The sequence below is a fragment of the Camelina sativa genome, chromosome 1 (assembly GCF_030686135.1).
Source record: "Camelina sativa cultivar CO46 ecotype springtype chromosome 1, ASM3068613v1".
Taxonomy (NCBI): domain Eukaryota; kingdom Viridiplantae; phylum Streptophyta; class Magnoliopsida; order Brassicales; family Brassicaceae; genus Camelina; species Camelina sativa.
Genome location: NC_141880.1, coordinates 25,669,610 through 25,688,758, shown reverse-complemented (window position 1 = coordinate 25,688,758; position 19,149 = coordinate 25,669,610). Strand labels below are relative to the sequence as shown.

Genomic DNA, 19,149 nt, shown 5'->3' with positions numbered 1-19,149 from the left:
TTAAATTTCTCTAAGTCTCGGAAACCAAGACCACCTTCTTTCTTAGAGTATTGAAGTCTTTTCCAAGCAATCCATGAAATACCTCTTGATGATGCTGATTTCTTCCACCAAAAATTCATCAATAAAGATCCAAGTTCAGAGATATGTCCAAGTGGTAGTTTGAAGCAGGACATAGCATAGACCGGCATCGCAACTGCCACAGATTTGATCAAAACTTCTTTTCCTGCAGGTGAAAGGAACTTGCCACGCCAATTAGATGTGCGCTGTCGTACTCTTTCCACTATATACTCAAACATTTATTTTTTCCTTCTGCCAAATTGTTCTGTACTCAAACATTTATTTTTTCCTTCTGCCAAATTGTTCTGGGAGTCCAAGATACTTCCCACCTCCTCCTTGATAGATGTAATATGAATAGTAGAAAGCAAAACAGAGAATCAGAATTAAGAGATAAATATACAGAACTTAACTTCGATTTAGTTACCTATACATGTTTATCTCTGAACCTGATCTTCAAAAGATTTATACAGATAAATAAAAGGCTTGTATTTCAATTTGCTAGTATTAACACTTGATTTGCTAATTTGACTACTATACATAGAAAGTACTCACTTAGTCACTTAAGCTAAAACACTACCCTCTAATTTAAAACTTAGGTCGAATATTTCAGTTCATTTTTATATCAAAATGGTGGTAAAATTTTGTTCATCTTCTATATATATGTTCTAAAAATTATATGATATCCTTCTAATAATTTGAGAAAAGCAAGATAAGATAAAAAATCTCAGTGAGGAACAAAAACTCTGTACATATCCTCTCTTTTTTTTTTTTTTTTTTTTAACATCATCAAACACTATAATATCCATTACGACTTTGATGATGATGCAATATATTTGAAGAAGAAAGAGGCTGGTTTTTTTTTTTTTTTTTTGATATTATTACTGTCATCTACAATGTTCTCATCACTCGTACATTTGTTTTTATTGTTCAAAATTCAAAGGTTGCACAAGTTTCAATCCACAAACACACACTCATAATAAATATTTCCGCTATAGAGAAAGGAGACTTTTTGATATATAAACTGATAAAGTTAGTTGATACACAGAGTAGTAAATGAGATACACACTAAGATAGTCACGAAAACATCAAATGTGAAACAAAAAGACAAACAAAAAAAAAACCTTAGACAGAAGAAGAAGAAGAAAGAAGCTTATCACATTCTAAAAGAAAACACGTAATTCAGACACCCCCCCCCCCCCCCAATAGATAGATTAGATAGATCCCCCCCCCCCAGAAAAATAAATAATAAATCAAGTTGAAGCCTATCCAACTCAGTTCTCTAGGTTAGATATAATCTGGGTATAATATGTTTCTTCACTGATTAGTAATCTCTCTGGGCAGAGTACCACTAGTCACACTCCTACTATTTTGGATCTTTCTGTCTTCTCTTTGTTTTTGGTCGTGACTATATATGAATATACATATAAACCAGAAGAAGCAGAAGATAAACTGTCTCTTTTTTTTTTTTTTTTGAAGAATAGAATAGATAGAACTACTACTTTAGCTAGTAGCAGCTTCAACAAAGATAGAGAGAGATGCATCATTTCGTCCCAGACTTCGATACAGATGACGATTATGTCAATTCCTCATCTTTGAATCTTCCTAGAAAATCCATTACTACTACTACTACTATGTAAGTTCTTCTTCTTGTTTTACTAATAAATATTCAAGATCTGAGTTTTTTTTTTGTTGTTGTTGTTGTTGTTGTTGTAATTACTACTACTATAGTGTATAGTAGAGAGAGTATTTGTTTGATGATGATAACAACACGCACTCACTGTATAGGGGTGGTGATGATGATAATGATCATCTTATGGAGCTTTTATGGCACAACGGTCAAGTTGTTGTTCATAACCAGAGACTTCATCACCATAACAATAACAAGAAACCTTCTTCTTCTCCACCCAAGATGCTTCTTCAACCTCCTCCTTCTCCTATGCAGCAGCAACCGTCAGATCAGAATCTTTTTATCCATGAAGACGAAATGACCTCATGGCTTCATTATCCTCTCCGTGACGATACCGACGACTTCTGCTCAGATCTTCTCTTCTCTTCAGCCGCGCCCGGTGCTCCGTGTGTGGCGGCGACGACGGCGGAGAGACAGATGACTAGTCTAGCGGTTACGACACCGAGACCGCCGGTGGTGGAGAGACAGATGACGAGTCAAGCGGTTACGGCACCGAGACCGCCGGTGGTGGAGAGACAGATGACGAGTCAAGCGGTTACGGCACCAAGATCGCCGGTGGTGGAGAGACAGATGACGAGTCAAGCGGTTACGGCGCCGAACCCGTCGTTGCCGAGGCCGCCGGTGAGGAATTTTATGAATTTTTCGAGGCTGAGAGGCGATTTTACCAACGGTAGAGGTGAATCTGGACAACCGTCGGTTTCCAAGGCGGTTGTGAGGGAATCGACGCAGGTGAATACTAGCGCTGCAGCCGCGAAACCGTCGGCGGCGGTGGCGGGTGATTCTGGTTTATTGCGGAGGACGGATGGTACTGAAAAATGCTCCGCCGTGGCTGGAGGCGGACTTGATCGGAAGGGAAAAGCAGTGGCGACGACGACGATTGCGATTCCTCCTGATATATCTACTTCTATAATGTCGAAGAGCGAAATCGAACCAGAGAAGACGATCGTGGATGAGAGGAAACGAAAAGAGAGAGAAGCCATTGACGAGACTGAGTGTCGCAACGATAACGAGGTGAGTCGAAGATACCGAGTTTAACTATCCTGCGCAGATAGGATTCGGTGCAATTTTAGTCTGGCTCTATATATTTCGGCGCATTTTTAAAAAATTGGTTGAACTTCTTTTGGTGGAGGTGCAGGAAACTAAACAAGGACGTGGATCAACCAAGAGATCCCGTGCTGCTGAAGTTCACAATCTCTCTGAAAGGGTCAGTTGTTTTTTTCTTCATTAGTTTCACATAAGATCGAATCTGAGGACTTTGGTGTAACAGAAACGAAGAGATAGGATCAACGAGAGGATGAAAGCTCTCCAAGAACTCATTCCTCGCTGCAACAAGGTCTTTTTACTAATCTTCTCACTTTCTCTTCTTCAAGTTATCTTAAACATTGATTAATATGTTGCTGATTCAAAGACGACCCTTGTTTGATTCTCTCAGTCAGACAAAGCTTCCATGCTGGATGAAGCTATTGAGTACATGAAATCTCTACAGCTTCAGATACAGGTCTTTCTCTTTACCTCTATCAAAATTTTAGGAACCAATAGATACTCATGAAGCCTTATTAAGTCTTTTTAAATAGTCCATGAAAATTTAAATTCATACCTTCCCATGGAAACTCCAGTTTTTGACTGAGATTAATGCAGATGATGTCAATGGGATGTGGTATGATGCCAATGATGTATCCGGGTATGCAACAATACATGGCCATGGGGATGGGTATGAACCAGCCTCTTCCTCCTCCTTCCTTCATGCCTTTTCCCAATATGTTGCCTTCTCAAAGACCTTTGCCTACACAGACCCAACCTATAGGAGGAGGCTCTGTATTCACAGCACCCCAGTACCCTGTTCATCCTTCTGACCCATCAAGACTATATGTTCAGAACCAGCAATGTGATCCAACAACATTGAGCCAGCCTCCTCAGTATCCTGGTTTCATGGATCCATATCAGCAGTTCCGCGGTGTCCACCCGAGTCAACCACCTCCGTTTCAGGTACTTTACCTCCCATCATCTGGTTCCAAAAATGACAATTGCTCTCCTCTGCTCACAAAAAAATCACAAGGTCTTATCTTTATTCGTGTAGAATCAAGCAACATCGTACCCAAGTTCAAGCAGGGTAAGCAGTAGCAAGGAATCTGTGGATCAGGGAAACCACACAAAAGGTTAAAAGCTTGGAGCAGCCAGCCAGAGTATCTTTTTTGACAAGCAAACACACAATTTTGAGAATTTGACAGAGAGAGACCTAACATGTAAATCGCCATCTAAGATAACGTATCTCCCCTGTTCTTTTTGTTGTTGTTCTCTCTTTCCGAGTTGTAAACTTAGAGAGCTGTACATGTCAAGATCCAGTAATATAGGAATCAATACATAGAAGGTGCAGAGGCTTTAGTGAAGAGAACAGATGGAACATTAGGTTCATATATACAAACCCGAACATTATTCTTTCTTGTCTTCTATAAGTTTTGACTACAGTTAAACAAGTCGTCACATGCTACTTCTGAATTCTGAGAGTAAGCTTAGCTCGGTGAATATGCACAAACATCCCAGTCCTATGGACTCACAGACAAATCCAGCAACAAACATTTATTCTTTTGTCTTTCCTCTTCGCCTAAAGTATGAGCCATGAGGAAGAAGTTTGCATTTTGATGAAAAGAAGAGCTCACGAGTAAAAGGGTCAGAAGAGCTATCGACAATGAACACTAGTTTTTGAAGAGTATACATATATATATACTTCTTCTCAGTTCTCTAATAAATGGCCTAACTATTAATTTCTCTATTAAAATTGATTTCAATCATGAAAATATTCATTAGTTTGACACTTGGACTTGAGAGACACATGCATATAAACCATATCATTCCTAAATTCGTAAAATGAAGAGGATATAAATTAACGTTATTTCGACAACATCCTTTTTATTCTTTTCTTAACACACACAAAAAGAAAAAAACAGAAGATATACTTAAAAGATTTATTAGCTAACACCTAAAATCCTCCTGGCCCTCCAAAGTAGATAGCAGTAGACCAATATTCACCAACCCCTGATTTTGTTTCGACTTTATAACAAGTTGGACTGTTTGCGAACAATATTAAATCTGAAGCTCGTGGACTGTTTGCGAATATTGCAATATTTGAAGCGGGTGGACTCGTATTCTTTTCTGAAACATGATCAATCACTTTAAGACCATTCACAAAAGCTGCTTTTTTGTAACCCTCTTGTGGGAAATGTCCACTTCCCATGATTGGGCTTATCCTTTGTCTCACTGCACTAAATACTCGACTTGCTCCATTAGCTATACCTTCACCATTGAACAATGATCTTGGCCAATACCCAATTGGCTTTCCCTTTAGCAAAAACCACCAATTTCCTGTAATATGATCCTGCTTAAACCAAAAGCCGATTAAGATTATAGTTTGGTTTTGTTTATTTATTTGTTGTTTTTTATGGAAATTCTAACCAAATGAAAAAATTGTAGTTCTTTTGGTTTTGGTTCAATTTAATGCAATTTTGGTCATGAAACTAAATTTTAAACCAAAATTCATGAATTTTTTTGTTCATTCTCTGTTTGATTACACTAAACTAATTAATTTTGGTTTGGTTCTTTAAAAAAAGCACTCATCAATCTATAAACAAATTTTGTTTCGGTTTGGTTTAACTATTCCAGTATGGATTGGTCAATATTTTGTTGTCAGACTATGCCAAACTGTTATGTAACTTCAACTTTTCCGTATGTGAGAAATTTGAGAAAATTGGTGTTATATACCTGAAAAATGATGACTTGTAGGATATATTGTTCACCATCATAAGTGGAAACTGGTTTGGCAAGAGTTCCAAGTCCAAATTTGCTACTCACTTGTACAAACCCAGGGCATACGGTATTGTAGCAACCTGTCTTGTTATCCCCATCTGCCTGTTTCCAATCATAAATTAAGACTGATGATTAACGACCGGTGTAGCTGGGTCATGTAATGAAATGCCAAACTTTAACTATGTTTGAAGAACTTACGGTCCAGTATGTAAACAAGCCACTATGATTCTGTTCAGTTTTGGGGACACCTGTGGGATATATATATATATATTTTTTGCAATTTTATAGTTAAAAAAAAAAAAATTGTTACGAATTTCGAAGTCAATTGGTTTTGGACTTACCATCCATCCAGCTGAAATGCTCTGTAAGCGGTCTCTAAGGCCGTTCTGGATAGATATACTTGCAAGACTAAATTGATCAGGTTTGACAGGCGGATCCCATATATTAATGTTTCCCATTCCTCCATGATTTTCTTTATAATACTCAGCTATCGCAAACGAAGATAATTAAAAGAAGAAAAAAAACAAATATTCTAAGTAACATGTTAGGATGTTAGGGTCTCAACTTCTGGAGACTCTCAACAAGCAGTCAAGGATCCTCAATGTGGAAACAGCTACTTAAGCTGAGAAACATTGCAAAAGCATTCCTCTCATGCAAAGTTGGCAATGGAAAGCATTGCTCTTTCTGGTATGACAACTGGACCCCCTTTGGTGATTTTTACTATCATTCTTAGGTCCAGGAGAACACCAAAGACTAGGCCTCCCGCTACATTCCACAGTTGCAAGTGCACACAATGGTGATGGTTGGATATTCAGAGGTGCGAGAAGTGATAGGATGGAACTCCTCTTAACCCATCTCGTGGAAGTTGAGCTAAATGAAAACATCAATGATGTTTACTTGTGGACTACCGCGACATCCGAGCCTCGTGATCGCTTTAGCTTCACTGAAACTTGGAACACTTATAGGCCACCCGCTCAGGAAGTAAACTGGCATAAGCAAGTGTGGTTTAAAGGATCTATCCCCAAACAAGCTTTCATCATGTGGCTATGTTGCCTTGATAGGATGCCCACCTTATCAAGACTAAGAAACTGGGGTATTCTAGAAGATGATACCTGCCCCCTATGTGAAATCTACTTTGAGACAAGGGATCATTTGTTCCTCAGATGCCCTTACACATACGACCTCTGGAGATGGAGCCTCAACAAGTTAAAGCTCCCATTCACCGGCTTCTTTACCTGGGACAGGTTCCTTTCCTGGCTACAGTCTTCTACAAGTGACGAATCGATGGCCACCTTAAAGCTAATTGTGGCTCAGTCTGTAATCTACACACTATGGCACGAAAGGAATGCTCGGATCTATACCAGCCACCGCACACCAGTGGAAGGTCAGTTCTCCCACCTGGATAGGCGAATCCGCAACACCTGCCTCGCTCTTGAAAGATCAAAAAAACTCCAAGGCTTGCTAGCTCTCTGGTTCAGCGGACTCTATCCCTAGTATATGGTATTTCTTTTTTTCTTCTCTCTTTGTTCTTGTCCCGAGTATGTTCAGCTCGGCTCCTGCTATCGTTGTTGTGGCACCCTATATCTAAATTAACCCTATGTAACCGTTGGAATATATAAAAATCAGAAATTCTATTAAAAAAAAAATGTTAGGGTCTCAACTCTGAGAACAAATAGTGTTTCTTACATGACGACCGGTATGACCGGTTTCTCACCTAAGAGTTTCAAAAGATGAATTTGTATAAGATCTTCAAGTGTAGTTCTTTTAATAATCACTGTCCCAAGTGGACAACGTATGTTGTCGTCTTCTTGTCGAAAAGGCAGGGAACTTGACTTTTCAGAAGTGTTGTTATCTCTTGTCCATTTAGGTATAGATGTAGGCTTCAACTACAAGTGATATGTAAATCCATGCATTAGGAAGAAAAAAAAAATCTTGAATAGCTTCTACTTGTATGATAAAACCTGAATAGAATGGTTTTTGAGCAAAGGATGATCAAAGGCTAGCTGCTTTTGAATGTCTATGCAGTCCAATACGTAACCATGTTTCGTCTGTCAAAAGACAAGGTAAAAAACTAGAATGAATTATTCAAATGTTATCCAAAAGTTGGTTTATTACTCATTATTAAACTCTGAAAATTACTCAAATGTTTAGTGCTCTGGGTGTAATTACAATTTACTCTTTGGATTTGGTTTTTCGATTTTGAGTGATAAATATATAAAAAAAATACACATCAGCAAGTTAAAATATACATCATTTTCGATTTTCCACGTCACTAAACAGTTTTTTTTTTCAGAATGGACAATTGTTTTTTCTTGTTTAGGTCAAAAGAGGAAAACAAACAGTTTCTTTGTTCATAGCCCAAAAAAAAAAAAGACACCTCTCTCTCGTCGTCTCTCGTCCTCTCTCGTCCTCTCTCGTTGATTTTGTTGTCATTGTTCTTGAATGACTAAATGTTTCTTTTAACTTTCTTCTTCGAATGTTTCGATCCGAAGGTACGTTTTTTCTCCTAAAAATCGTCAAAGTTGGATGCTTTTTGATGTTTAATCTACTGGGTATTGCTTCAAATCTCAATCGCCTTTGGAAAGAGAAAAAAAAAAAGTTGAACAGATTTGGCGTAGATCTTTTATTTATCGATACGTTATATCAATAGAAATGTATATCTTAATTTTGGTATTATCGATCTTAAATCTGCTCTAAAAAGATTGTTTTTCTTTTGTGGGGTCTGATTCTGCAATAAATTTGGTATTTTAGATTCGATTGATACTCTCTCTTTCTCTCTCTGCCCCAATTTTGAGTTTTTGATTCGTAACGTTTTGAAAACAGATGAGTGAAGAAGGGAACGAAGACCAGAAGCTGCAACGACCTGCTTCTCGTCTTAACGAGAGGATTCTCTCATCCTTGTCAAGACGTTCTGTAGCTGCACATCCATGTCATGATCTTGAGATTGGTAAACAAAATCATATCTAATTCAGTTTTTTTTGCATGCTTTTTGTGTTTTGTATTTTGGGACTAATTCATAATTTATATGTAGGACCTGGAGCTCCACAGATTTTCAACGTGGTAAGTTTCTTTTACTGTTTTGAGAATCTTGTTATGTGATGGATTCTTGAATTATTTTGTCTTTGGATGATGATGATGATGATTAGGTTGTAGAGATCACAAAAGGAAGCAAGGTCAAATATGAACTTGACAAAAAGATAGGACTCGTCAAGGTTTGGTTATATATCAAGATCAATCGTTATTTTCATATATTATAATGGTTTTCTTACCGCAAAGCCAATAATATATTTGCATTATCTCTCATTCAAGTTGATCGTATTCTGTACTCATCAAGTCAAATATTGGATTAATGCCTATGATTGATCAAGTATTTCTCGTTTACTCTCTAATACTATACAATTCTTGGTCTGAACTTGTAAACTATTCAACCCTAATGCCTTTTACTCACAAATTTGATTGAGAAAGGTTTTAAAGTGAGACACTTTTGATGCTTGTTGCTTAAAGTTTTGATTTTTATTGTCAATTGGTGATACAGGAAGTGCATTTATTCTTTATCAATTGGGTTTTTGGAGAAGCAATATGAGATGTGTGATTGGATTGATTTTATTTAAACTAGTTGTATTATTCTCTTTTGTGAGCTTCGTGTCGTTTCATATTCTCAGTTAGTCTTTGCTGAACTTGTCGAATTGAGGATACTGGGGAGATTCTTGATGTGGACAGAACACTTTTGATTCACAGATTCTTGCAAACTCTTCAACCTTAATGCTTTTTTCACAGTTTTGGTTGAATAGTGATGACGAAGGGTTTTAAAGTGAGACACCTTTGGTTCTTGTTGCTTCAAGTTTTCATTTATATTGTCAATTGCGTTTTTGGGGAAGTAATATGAGCTGTGATTGAATTGAATAGCTCGATAAAGCTAGATTTTTTTAGACTGAGGATAGGTTTCTTGATTATTCCTAACAATGACATTAGCTATACATTTGGAGTCTAAATGTTGTTTTGAGGTTTTGGAATTTGCAAATATCTATTAATTAGTTTTTGGTTTGCTTATTACTGTTTGCTTTTGTTTTGCAGGTTATCTTATTCTTAGGTGGATGATTTGTGAAACTTTTCTAGGAGATAATTGTTTACGTTTTATTTAAAAATGACAGCTTCAAGCGGCTCTGGTTTGGAAGGTGAGAAACATGACCTCAGTTCTGGTGATCACTTGAGATCCTCCATTCTTATGTTGATATATGTTTTCTTTGTATTTACTGATTTTGGAAGTTTTATCTAGTTTCCATTTCTCTGTTTCCCTTTCTTTGAGTGTTTTACTTTTACGTTTTAAGTATAAATAAGGATGAGTTTGATTTGTCTATTTTTAAAGTTATGGCTGATTTACGGTTAAGTTACGGCTGAGTGATGAATTACGGAGTTATGAGATATTAGTACGTATTCTTCTTTCTTTCTTGGGTCTTTCGTTCTGTCAGATTCCTAATAAATTATCTAATTAAAACGTCTCTCGATATCACAAAAAATGTTGTTGGGGAATCGCAAAAAATCACTAATTCTGTGCCTGTTCAGATCCACACATAATAAATAAATAAAGTTAGCTTTTCTCACAATATATTATTCAAATTAATTAAAAATTTTGTAATATTTGTAAATATTTGTAAACGGCTGACTTATGAAATATTTGTAAATTAGATCTATTATAAATCAAAATTAAAATATAGAATGAAAAATGAATATTACAATCATTATAAGCAATAAAAAGTAATAATTATAGACAAAGATTGATTTTTACACAGTCTAATCAAAATGTGTAAAACATTCGAAATATGACATTTAGGGGTTAGGGTTAGGGTTTGAGGTTTATGGTTCATATTTCCAACATTATGAGTTTTAATATAACAGTTTGGTTTTGGTTATATTTTGTTTGGTTTAAGGTGGTAATTTGGATACACTAATATGATAACCATTTGAAATTTAAAAAAATTTTGAAATTACTTTTTGGTTATTTCCGGTTATGGGTCGGTTAGATGAATATATAACCATAAATAACCCAAATGTTATCCAAATTAGATAGATTTACTTAATATAACCGATAATTAACCGAATATAACCGTAATTAACCGAAAATAATGGAAAAATAGTTTTCGGTTTGGTCGGTTATTTCGTCATTCTAATTTGAGGGTTGGCTGAGTTATGGTAAAGTTATGGCTGAGTTATCGTTTAGGGTCTTCTCAATAATATGAAAACGTATTCTTCTTTCTTTCCTGGGTCTTTTGTTCTGTCAGATTCCTAATAATTATTAAAACGTCTCTCGATGTCACAAAATGTGTTGTTAGGGAAGCGCGAAAAATCACTAATTTTGTGCCTGCTCAAATCCACACGCATAATAAATTCATAAAGTGAGCTTTTTATCACAAGATATTATTGCAAATAATTAAATAATTATTATTCGAATTTAGAATTTTATTTTTCTAAAATTTCTCCAACAATTAAATATTAAAATTATTATAAATCAAAATTTTAATTTAGAATGAAAATATGTCTATTATTAGGTTAACTGATGGTTTCCCGCCAAAATATCGCTTTACAGCTTAGTTATAATCATTACGGGTAAACGAAAGGTCATGTGACGGCTGAGTTAGAGTGAGTTATGGCTGAGTTATCACAAGTAACAATCTGAAAGTAAATGGATTATATATATGACTTTACTGCTGAGTTATAATATTTACGGGAAAACGAAAGGTCATGTGACGGCTGAGTTATAGTGAGTTATGGCTGAGTTATCACAAGAAACAATTTGAAAGTAAATGAATGATATATATGACTTGACGACTGAGTTATAATATTTACAGGAAAACGAAAGGTCTCCTCGATTCATGTTACGGCTGAGTTATTGAGTTTTATGGCTGAGTTATCACGAGAAACAATATGAAAGTAAATGGCTGATATATATGACTTTACGGCTGAGTTATAATATTTACGGGAAGACGAAAGGTCTCGTCGACTCCACTAGTTTCTGTAGACTCTTTCGCCGAAAACTCTACACAGAGACGTAGCTGATCGGTTTTCCATAGCCCCAAAAAACATTGCAACTGTCGATCATTGGAGACAAAAACTGGTGGAGTATCATGCGCCATTAGTTTCAGTACCTTGTTCGAGAACATGTAGCTCAGCTTTAGCTCATGGCTAAACGCGTCCAATCCGTAGTCTTCAAGAACAAGCTTCACAAGTTTGTCGTGTGTTGTGCCTCCATTTATTTGCACAACTATACAACCTCTATCATCGGTGTTAAATACATATCTCTGTGTCTTTACCCAATTACCGGAAACAACTAGAACCGGAACTGAATCCATGAAAGAAAAATGAAGAACAAGGTGAAGAAGAAGTAGAAGAACAAGGTGAAGAACAATGTGAAGAAGAAGTAGAAAGAACTAGGTGAAGAACAATGTGAAGAAGAAGTAGAAAGAACTAGGTGAAGAAGAAAAGTGAAGAAGAAGTATAAGAACAAGAGTCGAACGAAATTTCGTATTTTTGGAGAAAAAAAAGATGACATGGAATGCTGACATAGATGTTGCGTCCGACGTGGCAAGTCAGCCATCAAACAATTAATAACTCAGCCTATATAAAACTCAGCCACAAAATGAAAAATATTACAGTAATTAAAAAAACATTACAGTAATTAAAAAGCAAAAAAATTGCTGCCAAATTCAGCCGTATCGTTTAATAAGTCAGCCGTATCGTTTAATAAGTCAGCCGTAACTGAATAACATTCTAGTAATTAATGTTTTGTTAATAAGTCAACCGTCAAATGGTTGAGTTGTATGATAAGTCAGCCTATCACGACTGAGTTGTACGATAAGTCAGCCTATTACGGTTGATTTTTACGATAACTCAACCGTAACAGTTGCTCATAAGTCAGCCGTGTCGCAGTGATAACTCAGCCAAACTTTTGACAACTCAACCATCGGGTGAAAACTCAGCCGTAAGGACGGTTGAGTTATAGCATAACTCAACCAGATTTTAATAAGTCAGCCGTAAGGACGATTGAGTTATGAGTTATAGCATAACTCAACCGGATTTTAATAAGTCAACCGTAAGGACGGTTGAGTTATAGCATAACTCAATCAGATTTTAATAAGTCAACCGTAATGCTTGGTTGAGTTATGCTATAACTCAACCGTCCTCTCTTACTCAAATGTTTTTTTCCATAACTCATCCGCAACATTTATCTGTAACGCGTTACGGCTGAATTAAGGTTACACGTCAGCGATTTCTGACGTGGCAATGGCATTTTTGTAATAATGTTTTTTTCGGTAACATAAAACAAAGGCACGCTGGGTATTTTGAAAATATCCAAAATATTTTAATAATAAAATCTTATTTTGGATTCTGGTAATATTACCTAATTTGGATAACATTTGAGTAAATCACCCAAAAAACTATTGATGTAATCCGAAGAAAGAAAAAAAATGCAACTTAAATTGCTGCGTGGATTAGTAAAAAGACACGGTCAGTCCAATTATTACTGAGACTCAAAGTGAGTTTAATTTTTTTTTTTTTGCACATCCTAAAAAGTTGCTTATAAACAATGGTTATATTTTTCTTAACGTTTAACAATCTCTTTCTTTCGTATTAATTATATAAAAAGACAGATTTCTTTCTTTAATCGTTAAACAAAAAAAAAATCTTTCGTTTCTATCTTTTTTTTTTTTTTTGAAAAAAACGTTGTTACATCTAGTGCAGCAGGATTTTAAAAAAGTGTCGAAAGAAAACTATAACTTTAATTTACAACAGATCAAAGTAGGACAGGGTCTTCTCAACGTGATGCTAACCATCTCTCCATACAGCCAGTTAACTTTCCCGTGGCTTGGAGTGATAATAGTCTGTTGCGGACTTGGCGATCTAGACGTTGAACAAGCATAGTGGGCTGTACCTGAGCTTCCCCATGTCTACCTTTGTTCCTCTCCGCCCAAATTGAGTGGAGCGAGGCTTGGAATGCATAACGGAGCAGGAAGAGGATAGATTTCCCCAACGAGGTGTCAAGGAGATCCATGTTGGTGTTCCAGTATGTGGAAAAGTGATTATCGAGCAGCTTGGAGACGAGACCTGTCCACACCTCTGTCGAGTAGGGACAAGTGAAAAACAGATGGTTTCTAGATTCTTGTGTGGCTTTGCATAAGGGACAAGAGACATCAATGCGAGTGTTCCCGTGCTGCATACGGTCCCCGGTAGTGAGGTGGTTCAGTGTGGCAACCCATACCATAAAGGAGTATTTTGGGGTGGCCTGGGAGAACCACACACCATTTACCCATGATTTCCGCTGACCAGGAGTCCTAGTGTGTTCCCAGGTGTCTTTGGTGTTAAATTTGGTCTTAAAAGTGTCCCCTCTCCCTTTCCACAGTACGACGTCCTCTGCTTCTACATGTCCTCTGTTTCGAATGGTCACGAGAGAATTTTCCATCTGATTCAAATGATCCACTCGATGGTGTTGTTGTCGATGAGTGAGAGCTTCTGCAACAGTGGCATGGAAGCAAATGCCCATGTCAATGGTGCCCCTTTGTCCTGCTATTGTGATCAGACATCCCAGCGGCGACCAATTATCATGCCAGAAAGACGTTCCCTCCCTAATTTTTACGTCGTATCGAACAAAATCCGCAGCTAATGGGCGATATTTGAGAATTTTGCGCCACATCCAAGATCCTGATGTAGTGTTAGCTTTGATTGACCAGAAAGAACCTTGCTTAAATAGATAAGTGCGTAGCCAAGTAACCCATAGGGAGGATGAGGTTAATATGCTCCATATGAGCTTTAGCCAGCTCACTTTGTTTGATTCCTTCAAAGACCGTATCCCCAGGCCATCCTCGTCTTTTGGTTGTCATACATCCTGCCATGAGACCTTTGCTTTTTTAGTGTTTAGAGCAGGTCCAGACCACAAAAAAGCTGAATTCATGCTATCTAGCTCCTTGATACAGGCCATTGGTAATCTAAAAGCTGACATCCAAAAGTTGGTAAGACTGTGGATGACTGAATTGATGAGTTGGAGTCGTCCTGCAAATGATAGATATCGTCCAGTCCAACTACTAAACTTGGCACGAATATGTTCAAGAAGAGGAGAGCAATCCGCCATAGTCATACGCTTAGTGAGGAGCGGGAGACCGAGATAGCGGACAGGTAGAGTGCCTGATTCGAAGGGGAAGGAGTTGAGAATCATTTCCTGATCACCTGCTGTGACCCCGGCCATGTAGAGAGTAGATTTCTCCAGGCTAATGTTCAATCCAGAGCTCGCTGCAAATTCGTCAAAAACTTGGAGAATACCCTCAATTGATGCTCTAGTCCCATCAGTGAAGACTAATAGGTCATCAGCAAAACACAAATGTGTGAGTCTGATGTTCTTACAACGCGGGTGGTAACCTACTAGCCTCTCATTTGCTGCTCTATCCAACATTACAGACATCACTTGCATACAGATGACAAAAAGGTAGGGTGACAATGAACAGCCTTGACGGAGGCCTCTCTCACTGCGAAACAGACCAGACAATTCACCATTTACTTGGACCAAGAATGATGCGGTTGTGATACACAGTTCTATCCACTGAATAAACTGCGTTGGGAGCTGAAAAGTACGGAGGATAGAAAGTAAGAACGACCATTGAACCGAATCAAATGCTTTGGAGATGTCAATCTTGACAGCACTCCGAGGAGAAACTGTGTCTTTGTGATAGTCAGCAACAATCTCAGAGGCTAACAGAACATTTTCCATCAGAAGGCGGTCCTTGACAAAAGCAGATTGATTGGGGGATATGAAACTCGGGAGAAGCCTCTTAAGTCGATTAGCAAGCAGTTTTGATATCACCTTGTATGTCACGTTACAACAAGATATTGGTCTGTAATCCTTCATTTTCTTAACTTCTTTCTTCTTTGGTATAAGAGCTAAAATTGTTGTGTTGACACCCTTAGGTAAAAAACCAAAATGGAAAAAGGATTGAACAGAGGCAACAAAATCTACTTTGATGATGGACCATGTTTCCTTGAGGAACTCCACAGTGTACCCATCAGGTCCTGGGCTTTTATCCATTGGCATGGAGAATAATACATCTCTTATCTTTGTCTCAGTCACTTCCTTCACCAACTGAGTTTGTTCCAGAGTTGAACATCGATAGCTTAATAAGGCTGATAGCTCATGATCATCGATCGGTTGATAGTTGATTAATTTATGGCCAAGAAACTCACAAAAGAATCTCTCAGCCTCTAGTTTAATCGTCTCCTGTGTGTCCGCAATTACTCCTCCAGGACACTGGACCTCTTTGATTGCATTGCGAATCTCACGAGTTTTAGCTGCACGATGGAAGACTTTATTGTTGTCATCTCCAACTTTGAGCCAGTGTAGTTTGGATTTTTGCTTCAGGAACTTCTCCTCTAAAGTAGAGACAAAAAGCCAGCGGCTATAAGCTACAGATTCTGTCCGCATCGCCTGATCAGTTGGATTCTGTAGAGTCTCCAATTGACAAGTACACAGATGCAAAAAAGCCTCTTTCGCCTTCTTTTGCAAATCTCCAAGCCTATCTCTGCTTAACTGCTTCACTTTCAGTTTCAGAGCTTTGAGCTTCTTAGAAAACTTGTACATCGCGGAAGTGGAGTGATACAACGGTTCTGTACTGTCCCAATAATCCTTCACCATTGGCAAGAAGCTAGAATCCTCTACGAGATCATTTGAAAATTTAAACGGTCTTCGCAACTGTGGCTTGCCCCACTAATAGTGATATGACACCTCAAGTGATCAGAACAACCTCCCGCCTCAAAAACTCCATATGACTGTTGATACTTTGCTAGCCATACATCATTCACAAGAACCCGATCGAGTTTCTTACAAATGAGCCCGAAGTCCCGCTTATTACACCAAATGTATAGAGGACCATGGGTCTGCAAGTCACTAAATGAACAATGCTGCACTACCTCTTGAAAGTCTCGCATCCCCTGCGGGATAGTAGGTTGATGTTCATAAAGAAAATGCTCCTCCCCTTTTAAAATTTCATTAAAATCACCAAACACCATCCATGGTTTATTACGAAACAAAGGAGAGTCCTGGTGAAATTTTAAATCTTCCCATAGAACTTTTCTATCCTCCACACCATTTGTTGCGTAAACAAATGAGACAAAAAAAACTCCTCCAAAGCCCCTTCCGACAAAACTGAACAAGTAATCACTTGACCACTAGTGTAACAAGGAGTGAGGCGAACACTAAAATCCCACACAACCCATATCCGTCCTCTGCCATTACACGTATAATTTGTTAAAGAAGACCAATCAGGAAAAACATAACCAAGTATACTCGATGCTTTGCTCTCTTTTACCCGCGTCTCTAATAGACAGCCAAATTGAAATTTTCGATGCTTAACCCAATCTTGAACCACATAATGTTTAGTCGTTTTGTTGAAACCACGAACATTCCAGAAGAAGCTCGACATTATCTAACAGCGGAGGTGGGGGTCCGTCGTACTCTGGCCTTGTGAAACATATTTATGAGTGTCCTTTGAAGCTCGCGGAATGGATTCACGCAAAGGTAAAGTAGGCTTAACTCCACGTCCTTTTTTGCCAGCCACTAATGCCATAACATGTGCGGTAGCAGTGACAATATCTGTTGATTCTGCAGCTACTTGCTCAGAGGGGAGCACAATGTCCTTATCCGACGCGGGAGGAGCATCCTCAATATCATCTTCACCCTTTTCACTAAGAATCGAGTAGGAGTTTGATAACAGAGAAACCTCACCAAGTTGCAGTAGAGCTTTAGCTTTAGTCGGGCTATGCTTAGACTTGGTACCTGTTTTTTGTGGCGTGATCCACTCCTCTGCATCCGCTGTTGCAGCTGTACGATCAATGATAGTTTCCATATTCTTCCTGATCGGCTGGTCTGTAGATTCCTGAAGAGGAGAACCCACCACAGTATCCTTGGTCCTAGTGTCCATCCCCTGTTTGATAGGAGAGCCCACAATAGGATATTTAGGTGCATCAACCTTACTAGTTGCAAGGCAAGCAGCCTATAAATGTCCCCACTTGCCGCAATGAGTACACTGGGGCGGAGCCAAGGGTAAGAGTAGTTAACAACAACATCCAATTCCCCTTCCTCCTCACCCGCCAAGTGGAACTCCACAAGTAAATTCTTAGTAAGATCCGCTTCCACAAGAATTTGTGCTTCCACAAAACTCGAGCACGCCTCTGTTTTAGGATGTAGTCGTATAGGAGTTCCCACTGCACTAGAGAGGAAATGTAGTCCCTTATGAGTAAAAATTGTCGGGGGGACATTCTTAAGTACCACCCATAGCGAAATAGATTTCAATGCTGGTTGTGCCTCTTCTGCAAAAGGCGTCCATTTGGTAATGAGCATTCGTAGACCTCCTATATTCCACATAGCTCGGTTGAGAACTCTGTGCCGGATACTTTCATTACAGACTCGAAACTTGACAGTTGTATCATTAACCACCACAACATCAATAAGAGAAGATTTATCCCCCAATCTCCAGATCTTGTTCACAATCATGTGAATTTTTCCCACATGCGGAGCTTTTGCAGAAGAGGCACAACCAGCATTGAAATCTATTTCGCTATGGGTGGTACTTAAGAATGTCCCCCCGACAATTTTTACTCATAAGGGACTACATTTCCTCTCTAGTGCAGTGGGAACTCCTATACGACTACATCCTAAAACAGATTTGGTAATGAGCATTCGTAGACCTCCTATATTCCACATAGCTCGGTTGAGAACTCTGTGCCGGATACTTTCATTACAGACTCGAAACTTGACAGTTGTATCATTAACCACCACAACATCAATAAGAGAAGATTTGTCCCCCAATCTCCAGATCTTGTTCACAATCATGTGAATTTTTCCCACATGGGGAGCTTTTGCATTGATAAATTTGCCAACAAGGAAATCGTCCCATAACGGCTTCGCATCGACAAAGACCTCCCTTGGAACCACCACTCGTTGCTTCCCCTCCACTTCCGAAACCACAAAAGCTTGTTTAGTAAACGTATGTTTTTGCGCCGCCTTCAACCAGTGTTTTTGTTCACCAGAACCCAAACCTTAGTCCCTTGAGCCGCAATACCATCTGCCATTACACCAAGGTCTGTAGATTGAACCTGTATAGAACTTCCTTGATTCACCTCCACCAAAGGAGAGGTAGCCGAACCCATCCCCGTTGGACAGAACCCGGTAGATCCTGGCGGCGAATCCGCCGTTTGCATCAGACTTGGTAACCAAGCAAAAAACCCTAATCGCCTTTTCAATCGTCCTCCACCTCAGCAAAATCCTTTTTCCGTTCTCCTTCCTTTCGTTTCTATCTATCAAAAAACATTGAAAAGTTTAAGAAAATAAAGGCTAAATTTACTTTGAAACTTTTTAGTGCGGGTTTGTTGATATGGTTGAGTAGTTTCTCGAGCTCTTTAATCTCCTTATTTGATGGTATTGTTCTTCGACTCTCTGTAACAAGGATGAGAGTTACTGTAGAAAAAATCAGCAGAATAAGCTTAGTGCATGACCTCATGGAAAATCAAAACTCTTTTTTTACAAAAAAATAAATGATCGTTTATAGCAACCATATATATGGTGTCAC

The 19,149-nt window shown here is 38.3% G+C and overlaps 3 protein-coding genes across 6 annotated transcripts; 2 read left to right on the top strand and 1 right to left on the bottom strand.

The window, feature by feature from the left end:
• The first annotated feature begins 1,100 nt into the window (after window positions 1–1,100).
• On the top strand, window positions 1,101–4,182 carry LOC104702085 (transcription factor PIF1-like). 4 transcript variants are annotated; one of them, XR_015564141.1, is made up of 8 exons: window positions 1,106–1,690; window positions 1,843–2,755; window positions 2,880–2,948; window positions 3,012–3,077; window positions 3,177–3,242; window positions 3,383–3,455; window positions 3,536–3,730; window positions 3,822–4,182. XR_015564141.1 is itself a non-coding variant. In XM_010417915.2 (7 exons), exons 1-7 carry the CDS (start codon window positions 1,593–1,595, stop codon window positions 3,903–3,905), a joined length of 1,644 nt encoding a protein of 547 aa, XP_010416217.2. In that variant the 5' UTR covers window positions 1,101–1,592; the 3' UTR covers window positions 3,906–4,182. The 4 variants fall into 4 exon arrangements, 2 of the variants coding, with proteins under 2 accessions (XP_010416217.2, XP_010416208.2); XR_015564140.1 differs by having other exon boundaries at window positions 1,296–1,690; window positions 2,874–2,948; XM_010417915.2 differs by having other exon boundaries at window positions 1,101–1,690; window positions 3,383–3,730.
• Window positions 4,183–4,721: 539 nt separating this feature from the next.
• On the bottom strand, window positions 4,722–19,080 carry LOC104710952 (protein neprosin-like). The gene is made up of 6 exons (XM_010427615.2): window positions 18,925–19,080; window positions 7,507–7,593; window positions 7,232–7,431; window positions 5,887–6,052; window positions 5,501–5,647; window positions 4,722–5,117 (listed from the first exon to the last, which is right to left on the bottom strand). The coding sequence occupies exons 1-6, from the start codon at window positions 19,078–19,080 to the stop codon at window positions 4,722–4,724; spliced, it is 1,152 nt and encodes a 383-aa protein (XP_010425917.2).
• LOC109132208 (soluble inorganic pyrophosphatase 1-like) lies at window positions 7,860–9,934 on the top strand. The gene is made up of 5 exons (XM_087509450.1): window positions 7,860–8,037; window positions 8,369–8,492; window positions 8,577–8,605; window positions 8,692–8,757; window positions 9,620–9,934. The coding sequence occupies exons 1-5, from the start codon at window positions 7,996–7,998 to the stop codon at window positions 9,641–9,643; spliced, it is 285 nt and encodes a 94-aa protein (XP_087365576.1). The 5' UTR covers window positions 7,860–7,995; the 3' UTR covers window positions 9,644–9,934.
• Window positions 19,081–19,149: the final 69 nt, after the last annotated feature.